At 37.9% G+C, this 10,273-nt stretch overlaps 1 protein-coding gene across 2 annotated transcripts in view; it reads left to right on the forward strand.

Moving 5' to 3' along the window:
• Window positions 1-8,435, forward strand: part of LOC106068221 (A disintegrin and metalloproteinase with thrombospondin motifs 1-like) — a 40,690-nt gene extending 32,255 nt beyond the window's left edge. The window contains exons 20-25 of one of the 2 annotated variants that reach the window (XM_056040053.1): window positions 1,689-1,818; window positions 3,053-3,257; window positions 3,982-4,126; window positions 5,292-5,417; window positions 5,903-6,472; window positions 7,685-8,435. In XM_056040053.1, the coding sequence (XP_055896028.1) occupies window positions 1,689-1,818; window positions 3,053-3,257; window positions 3,982-4,126; window positions 5,292-5,417; window positions 5,903-6,472; window positions 7,685-7,803 (1,295 nt within the window). In that variant the 3' untranslated portion in view covers window positions 7,804-8,435. The remainder of the gene's footprint in view (window positions 1-1,688; window positions 1,819-3,052; window positions 3,258-3,981; window positions 4,127-5,291; window positions 5,418-5,902; window positions 6,473-7,684) is intronic. The other variant, XM_056040054.1, reaches the window with a different exon arrangement.
• The last annotated feature ends 1,838 nt before the right edge of the window (window positions 8,436-10,273 follow it).

The raw sequence follows: 10,273 nt of genomic DNA on the forward strand, positions 1-10,273 counted from the left end.
ATGATCACTAGACTAGACCTAACGTTTCATGATCACCAGACTAGACCTAACGATTCATGATCACCAGACTAGACCTAACGATTCATGATCACCAGACTAGACCTAACGTTTCATGATCACCAGACTAGACCTAACGATTCATGATCACCAGACTAGACCTAACGATTCATGATCACCAGACTAGACCTAACGATTCATGATCACCAGACTAGACCTAACGATTCATGATCACCAGACTAGACCTAACGTTTCATGATCACCAGACTAGACCTAACGTTTCATGATCATCAGACTAAACCTAACGATTCATGATCACCAGACTAGACCTAACGATTCATGATCACCAGACTAGACCTAACGTTTCATGATCACCAGACTAGACCTAACGTTTCATGATCACTAGACTAGACCTAACGTTTCATGATCACTAGACTAGACCTAACGTTTCATGATCACCAGACTAGACCTAACGTTTCATGATCACCAGACTAGACCTAACGTTTCATGATCACCAGACTAGACCTAACGTTTCATGATCACCAGACTAGACCTAACGTTTCATGGTCACTAGACTAGACCTAACGTTTCATGATCACCAGACTAGACCTAACGTTTCATGATCACCAGACTAGACCTAACGTTTCATGATCACTAGACTAGACCTAACGTTTCATGATCACCAGACTAGACCTAACGTTTCATGATCACTAGACTAGACCTAACGTTTCATGATCACCAGACTAGACCTAACGTTTCATGATCACTAGACTAGACCTAACGATTCATGATCACCAGACTAGACCTAACGTTTCATGATCACCAGACTAGACCTAACGATTCATGATCACTAGACTAGACCTAACGTTGCGACATTTCACCAAAAGGAAGAAACAATGGTCTTCTAATTCTAACATATGTAGTGTAAATCTAAACGTTCGTAACTAAACCTTGAATCATACTAGAGACTTAGCGCCAGGCTAGCAGACATAGAACTTTGATAGAACATAGAGCCATACAGTTCCGCTATGTTTGAGAACGAGGCTAGCAGACATAGAGTCATACAGTTCCTCTATGTTTGAGATTTGATCCATGTTTGGCAATTTGTTTTCTCTAAAAACTATCTGTTAATCATGGGCCAGGTCCTCACCCATTGGAGGCCCTCGGCCACAGTTTTGTTTGCCTATGCCTAAGGTCGGTCACGATGTCATGACACTATATGCCATCGTCATCTCTTCGTTTTTAAAAGACAAATGTCAATTTATTTGACATTTACTTCGGAATGTGTTTTCCCTCAATCCTTACATTCAAAACAAGATTATAGTTCTGATCTTATCTTCAGCTCGTCTAGTTCATCAGTCTTCACAATGTGCAATCCATATTTGTGTGTGTGCATCATTTGCATAGAACATTCAGTTTATGTTTTGTTCCTATTACTTTGATGGAATGGGGGATAGAGCTTTACCTAACGTACTGTTTATTGTTGTAATATTAGTTTTTAAAGATTATTTTAAGATAAATTTGATGATCATGCAAATGGTTCTGTGAAACATTTTAGGATTGATTTTGAAGTAAAATTTGAGAACCACGCTGTAAGTAAATATGAGAAATGTTTAAATTCTATACAGATGTAGCCGGGTATGATGGGGTATGTACTTGTGCATTCCATTGACCGTGTTGTCCATCCACAGGCAACTATTTGGTTGAAATTCTGTGCCACAGAATCAGTGACAATGAAGCCGTTGAGGACAAGTTCTGTAACATCTTCCACAAGCCTGACTCTCTGGGAGCACCGTGCAACCCTCAGCCATGCGAACCCGAGTAAGCTTATGCCTTGTTTAGTCAAAGTTTAATACAAGTTTCATATATATATATAAGTAAAAGTACATTTTCCGTTCAAATGTTGCAATCCATGGGGCAGATGATGTAAAGGTCATCTGTTTCTGCTTCCCTCGGTTAGTGAGGGTATCAATTGGCTAGCACAACAACCAACCGCATTTACTTTTCCCCAACTAATTAGAGATGGGCGCCCAGTCTTCACCAGGATTCAAGCCCGTTACGTTACCAATTTGTTTTAAGCCAATGCCCATTGTATACAGGCAACATTCATGAAAATCTCATGAATACATTTCAAAATCTAGTGGTGGAATCAGTTGTAGAAGAAAGGGGAGAGAAACAAATTCATGACATTGCTATAATTTTCACTTTATTATTCCCCTTCGCTTTACATACCCAGATCATGTCGTATAACTTTTATTCTTATTTGTCTTGATCAAAGTAAAGTAAAGAAATGCTGGTAAAATAAACTGCTTTACCTAGAAGCTATCACACTATCTAATCTAATATGAATATTGGTGGGCTGGTCGAGTGGTATGCACATCGAACTGTCGTTTCGATGACCTCAGGTTTGAGCTTTGCCCACCGCCCTCTATTAGGGCTCAGACAATAATCTTCTTTTCTGAAGACATTTCAAAAATTTACATTTTAATACATCTCGGTTTACAAGCACAGTTTTCACATCAACCAAGTCAATGGTCATGCCAGAAAAAAAAATTCAATGTTATAAAATGTAAACTAAGATAAATGAAAGGCAAATATATATTTTTTTTACCTTTACCTATCCGTTAGTCCGTTGGACCGTTGGGGCTCCATGCAAGATTTGTCGACTGTCTTGAGCCTTAGATTGAACCTCTTTCAACGGCAGCCCTGTCCATTCTTTTATGTTCTTCACATCGCTTTCTTTGGCTGCCTCTTCTTCTTTTTCCTGGTACTGTACCCTTAAAGAAGGTCTTTGCGAGCCCGGAAGACCTTGTAATATGGCTATAGGATATACACAGATAAATTATATGCATAACACTTGAAAACCACAATTTAAAAAAAAAGTCAATAACAGAAGAAGTACAAAAAATAATGTGATAATGGGTGATGCATTGAGAAAACTTGATGGGGTGTAAGAGTTCCCGTTTTGTTTTCAGTATGCCCCGTTCTTTGTACAACAAAAAAAATATTTCACCCATTAACCCTAACCCATAATACAACACTTATTTCATGACAGGTGGCAAGCAAGCGAGTGGGGAGCCTGTAGTAAAAACTGTGGCTCAGGTTCTCAAACCAGACAAGTGAATTGTGTGCAGAAAGCAAATGGCGGCTTTACAGTCGTGGCAGAGAATCAGTGTCCTGGGGATAAGAAGCCAGCCGACAATCGAGTCTGCAATGTCCTCGCTTGTGACGCGCATTGGGAAACATCGTCCTGGTCCAGTGTAAGTTCTGCTGGATTGCAAGTTATTCAGTATTTAACATATCAGCAGTGAGAAATATATCACTTTATAAACATTGACCAATCAGACAAGCAGGCATACGTAAGGACGTATATACATGTATAGACACATACAATTCTAAATAGATTAGCAATACCAAGGCCAAAGTTCTGAATAAGAAAACACAGAGGCGACACCAAGCAAATACACAGGCGTCACTTAGCTCTTACTCTCCTAACGCTGATTTGACCCCATTAAATTCTATTATTTTATACACATTTATCTGTGCTATATTAAAAGTGCATGCTCTCTCCAACAATTATAACCTACTATAAGATTTCCTGATTCCATACAAAAAAAGAATGGAAGTTTAATCATAACAGGATAATCAGCAAATTGAATAATTCAATGGGAAAATAATTACCGAGAGAAAAAGTGAAATTCCAAGTTCTAAGCGCCTAATCCTCTTTCCTTTATTACTATATCTTCCCCTTGTTCTAGAGTGCTATCTTACATAGTGTAAACGTAACGTAAAATCTTGTAATTTCGCTCATCTTCCAATCGTTTTCTCTATATTCTAGTCATTTGAGCAACGCAGTATAGTCACCGATTGTATTATTTCTGTTTTTATTATTTCGCATTGGCGTGTTTAAAAACAAAAACAAAAAAAAAACAATATTTCTAAAACCAAAAGTAAACTAAGGACTAATGTAAATTTTCTGTACAGTGTTCAATGACCTGTGGTCGCGGTGTTCAGTCCAGACAAGTGAAGTGTGTGAGTGGTCAAAGTGATGTCTCTGAGACCAACTGCAAGGAGACAAAACCCGAGAGTACACAGGCCTGTGTGGTGACAGTTTGTGACACCAATATCGGTAAGTGTCTGAACAAAACATAGCACAGATTAATGAAACTAAACCCCATCCGGTGAAAAACAATTTTGCACCACCAGCCTCCCTTAGTCATCTAGGGGTACTGCTTGCTCCACCAGTGGGCTCGAGGAGGAGCCCCTGTGTCCTTTTTTTTATTGAGCTCTACAGAAATGCATTTTCATGATGTTTATTATACTATTCATATTAGCATTTAAAACAAAAATAAGCGGAGGGGCGGTACGAGTTTATTCATGAGATACATTCAAGGCATGTCCGGTGTATACACCTCTGTAAAGTACGTCATCTGTCGTGAATTACATTCTTTTGGGGCAAGGCGTCTTGTAGTGGGCCTGGATTTAGTTACACAAAAGATGTTAGCTGAATGATAGTACAACTCTCCTCAGAAATTCGACCATTCTGACATACGAAAGACGGTTTGAGTCCATTTTGTTTCAGGCCACTCTTGTAAAAAAGGGCCCTACTTAGATGAAACAATATCTCTTAATTTTTTTTATTTAAATATTGTTAATCATTGTCATCTTATCTTATCTCTGACTGTGGTCCCGTCTGGGGCAACAAGCTTCCTCGAGACGTCTCGGTTCTGGTCAAGTCTCTCAGACTGTTTTCACATCTTACCCATCTGCTTGGCATCTGCTTCCAAATCGTGGCGTCATGTATTCCTGGACAATGCCCTCTTCCTCTTCCCTTGGGGGCTACAGGTTATACTGAATCAATATTAAAATTAGGATTTTTTAAAACTACCAATAGTCTCGTTTCATCTCAGATTGAGAAACACTGAATTAAATTATACTATTTTATTTTGTTTTTAATCTTATTGTCGACAAAATCTCCTGCCAACTAACTGTGTATATATTATATATATATATATATATATATATTTCAAAAACTCGGTTCAATTCTCGTAAGATGAAATGATTCTATAGGTTGTTTAAAGGGAGTCAAGCTCATTTTTCCCTTTCTCAGTGGCCAGGAATATTGTATCATTGACAAGTGACTCAACTCTAAATCTAACAGTTCATTAAACTCTGTAACCTATTAAGGGCTGGTTAGATCTTTGACTTGTTAGTTGTATGTATTAGAGAATCTTTCTGAAACTGAATCATTATTCGCTTTATTTATCTCCCTTGAAAACTGCATTGACTTGTAGCTGCGAGTGACTGCAAGGACCTCAGCTCTGATTGTGGAGGCTATGGTTTGACTCTTTGCAGTGAATACGGTGACTGGGCCAAGACTAACTGTAAACTGACTTGCAGCTTCTGCTCAGCTTCAACAAGTAAGTTCATTGTAATCAAGAAGTCTTTTTATTCTCGTTTGTGCATTTTTGATGGGCATTTTTTTTTGCTTTGTTTTAATCAATGTACTTTTTAAACAGTGTTCTGAACATACAAAACAGAAATCTATAGATCAAAAATGTAATCTTTGTTGTGGGTTGTATGGCAGAGTGGCATAAATCGCTACCTATCCAGGGGGCTCCAGTTGAAATCCTGATTCGAGCTGAGTTGTATTTACTAAGCCCCTAAAGACAGCATGGAAACCTTCTCCCCGATACCCCATCCCCTACGGGGACACAAAAAGATTGAAAAATGGGCTGTACAAAAGTAATTTGAAAAAAAAAAATTTGAAAATAATGATTTCATTATGAGATTCGTTGCTGTTGTTTCAAGTCTTTAGAAGATAATATTACGGAATTGATAAGTTACTGATGTTAAATTAATTCTATTTATATATTTCATTGCTACATATTTTATTTCTTGACAGGTGTTGTGGCATCAGTATGTGAAGATAAGAGTAAAGACTGCACATCTTATGGAACAAGTGTTTGCACTGGAGAGTTTGCTGACTGGGCTTCAGAGAACTGCGCCAAGTTCTGTGGAAAGTGTACTTCTGCAGTAGAAAGCACTACTTCCTCAGCTTCAACCTGTGTAGACAAAAGCACTGACTGTGCTGGGTATGGACAGACTGTGTGCACTGGAGAGTACGCCCAATGGGCATCCGAAAACTGCGCGGCTTTATGTGGCCTCTGCAGCTCCAAAGAGGCACAAACCCCTGATGCATCATGTGTTGATGTCAGCCCGGACTGCAGCGGATATGGAGCTAGTATTTGCCAAGGAGAGTACGCCGATTGGGCCAAGAGCAATTGTGCAAAGCACTGCGGGCTCTGCACTTCATCAGCTGCTTCCCAGCCAACAGCGCAGAGCTGCACTGATGTCAGTAGTGACTGCGCGGCATACGGAGCAAGCATATGTGGCGGAGACTATGCAGATTGGGCTAAAGCTAATTGTGCCAATTATTGTCATCTGTGCAACACAGTTTCTGATGCCTCAGCAGGTAAATACAAAAAAAAATAAATCAACCCTAGAATTCAGATAGCTAATTTTTACCTTTACCTATCCCTTAGTCTGTTGGACCGCACCATGCAAGATTCAGCGACCGTCTTTCTCAATTCTTCTCCTTAGTTAGAGCCTCTTTCAATGACAGTCCCGTCTATTCTTTTATGTTGTCTTCTCTTCGCTTTCTCTGTCTGCCTCTTCTTCTTTTGCCTGGTACTGTTCCCTGAAGGAAGGTCTTTGCGAGCCCCGAAGACCTTGTAATATGACCATAGATTTTTAGCTTGCGTTTTGTTACGATACGAGGTCCAATCGCTGCAGTAACCCTGTCTCAAATCTCTTGGTTTGTGATGCGGTCTTTAAATGTGATACCTAGGATCCTTCAGTAGCATTGCTAGGATCCTACTCTCTAGCTCTGCAGATTGCTGATATAATACCATAAAAGTCATTACCTAGTATTTTTATTTTAACAAACAAAAAAAAACAATCCAGAAAAATAAGCAGTGTTCCGCTAAATACTCCGAATGTTCAAAGAGTTCCGTTACGGAAAACCTTTGTGAAACTCCGCTCGAGACTATGAGTAATAAGTGTGTTGTTTGATCAGCTCTAAAGACAAACCGCCGTTGTTTTCCTGGTCTAAGATTAGATACTCAAAGTGAATTTAGCTACTTAAAACTTCTAAGCAAGCTGCCATATTGAAATTGGTAGCCACATGGTTAACCACATCTTCCAGCTTTTACTGTCAAAAATCTATATATATAATTCTCTTCTTCCCTCAACAGTTTAAACGAGTAGTAAGTAGTAAAGGAAAGATCACTCTCTTATTTCTGTGTTACGGTCGTAGCGCAGCATGGTGTGAATGAAAATGTTGCGAATTTGGATATTGAATGGAAGCGAGATTTAAAAGGTGGAAGCCGGAAGGGATGGATCTGAAGAGTGTTGCAAAATATGATGTTTACGTCATTTGTGATCATATTCAAGTATTTTTAGATTAACACTGCGGTCGCAAAGGTTGTACATATTATTTCAATTCTTCTATTTTGAACTATATAGAAGCATATATTAGGAGCATTTTTTTGTAAAAAAAAAATAATTAAATAAAAGTACTTCAGTTTATTAAGTCTTTCTTGTCCCACGTGACTTTAAGAACTACTTGTTGGTGTTTGGTATCCCATGTGACTTATAGAACTAATTGTTACTTTTGTTTCATCAGCAGCCAGTACCTGTGCAGATAAGATAGCCGACTGTGTGGACTACGGTCAGAATGTTTGCACCAACGAATACGCAGCCTGGGCGAAAGAAAACTGTCAGAAAATGTGCGGCTTTTGTTGATGGACTGTCTGTCTGACTGACTCAATCTTAAAGCAACGAAATCCTTTTTTGTTTACATATTATAGCATTAGGCTAGCTTCCATTTTAGTGTCAGACTTTGAGTTTCTTCATTGAAAATACTCTACAGCAGTTTCTTTTGTTTCTTCTAATCTTTAATGGAGTAAATATTTGATCTTTTTAGTTTTTTCTCCCTTTCAATTTTCGCCAGTACCTACGAACAATTATTTTAATTATACTGCCAATGACTTTAGTATCGTCTACCAGTCTACGGGTATCTCCAACCAGTACATACATTAACCACCCGGAATACACGTACCTAACATAGAAAAACATTTTCTACATCTATTGAAGATTTCTTTATTTCTGTGTCTCAAAAGCTCTCATAACTCAAAACGTATCAATTGTATTCTTACATTAGCTTTTTGAACAGTGTTTAGAAGAACGCGTTAAGCTCCTTAACAAACATGTTAGAACCTGTATCAATTTAGTTGTCAGATTTCTATGCATCGTAAGAAAATAGATTGTAGTTTGTACGTTTTTTTTTAAAATGTATATTACAAAAAAAAATTGTTACAATTTTTAAGCCTTTTAACAATTATATAGAAATAAAATTGAAACAAATAAATGCTTGACACTATGTGTTTGTTACGTTTGTTGCTTTGTATGAAAGTTGATCACTCTATGAACAGCTCATAGTGTACTATAGTTTCCAAATTCTGAAAACAGTTAAGCCACTGCGTTATCAGTGCATAGCGTCTCAGTTAATGGATATCGTACACTACGTAAGAATGGACCCAGTACCTGTGCGTGTGGAGAGGAGGGGGATATATATTCAAATAATTAAACGACGGGGGGACAGTGAAGCACTTGAATTACAAGTTGTTGTTTTTTTTTAAACAGCTTAAAATATTTAGACGAGACATCAAAGTCGTTAACATGCAAATAAAACAAAATCTTATATAAATGAAATTCCATGCATTTGTGTAAGTGATAACGACTAATCTTCTTCCTCGTTCTCATTGTTATGTTGGAATGTTCAGATAACTAGACCAATATATGAGATGCACTGCGCAGTGGTTTCTAAATCAGGGAGCTCTCCAAATAGATTTCTTTCTATTGGGGTGTTCTGGGGGCCAGTGTCTTGTTCGGGTCTCATGGTAAAGAATGCAGTTTTGAAGGACATGGTCAGCATTCTCTAATGACACTTCACATGGGCAGATTTCACTGATTCCGATTTCGGGCTTACAGTACATATGTTGTCTCATTCAGGACTAATCTTAAAAGTTCTATTTTTAAAAAGTGAAATGTGTATGTCTATTCATACGTGCACCGTGGTGGAGAGGAGCAACGTCCTCTACTCAACACATGAAACTATCTGCAGGGACAACGTGAATGAATGTGAGAAGTAAACAGATTAACTGCATTCTGAAGACTTGACTTAGTAGGGAAGGAAACACTGCAACATCAACAGACGTTGGGGGCACAAAGATCCTTAAAACAAAGAAAAACTTTCTTCCATGTGTCGTTCTGGAAAAAGTACTCACTGTCACGTGATAAATCTCTCCAACCTTCACTTCCTCAAACAATGGCTGCCTGGTCATGCGGTATGCGCGCAGACTGTCGTTCGGACTTCTCGATGGGACCGGAATCATACCCTGCTTGCTGCCATCACCCATCGTCCTGCAGGAGGTTTTGACTAGGAAGTAAATTATATTCAACTCTGAAGGAACATCCGAAATATGTCAAACATTTGACAAACCAACCAAACATTACCAATCGCCTTCCCAAGTTTTCAATAGGTGCTGCACTCTATAATAACTGAATAATTGTTTGAAATTTAAAAAAAAATGTGTAGCTTTGAATATTTTATTGAAATTCTGTTTCAGTCACTGAATACATATAACAAAAACACAATTTTACAAATGTCTAAAAAAAACAACAACAGTACTTAACGTATGAGTATCTCAAAAACTTGACAGAGCTGTAAGACTAATATAATATACAAATCTATACATATATTTTCTGTTAGGATGAACATTTTATTGTCCTTTTCACCTTATTGCCAACACCTTAGCCTTTTTGTACTTGAATAATTCTATTTGTTTTCACAACGAAGTAGAAAGGTGGGACCATACAACTAGTCGAAGCCTGTGGTAAATACTATTGTAAAATTTCAAACAAAACTTTAAGATTCCACCCCACCCTCAATTAGATCGCATAATTAGTTTTTAATAAGTTTACTAGTAAATGTAGATACTGTAGTCTAGATAGATAATTTATATTAATGTATATTAATTTTAATATGGTATGATATACTATAGGATAGGGCTGCTAAATGGTATGATATACTATAGGATAGGGCTGCTAAATGGTATGATATACTATAGGATAGGGCTGCTAAATGGTATGATATACTATAGGATAGGGCTGCTAAATGGTATGATATACTATAGGATAGGGCTGCTAAATG

The sequence above is a fragment of the Biomphalaria glabrata genome, chromosome 9 (assembly GCF_947242115.1).
Source record: "Biomphalaria glabrata chromosome 9, xgBioGlab47.1, whole genome shotgun sequence".
Classification (NCBI taxonomy): Eukaryota; Metazoa; Mollusca; class Gastropoda; family Planorbidae; genus Biomphalaria; species Biomphalaria glabrata.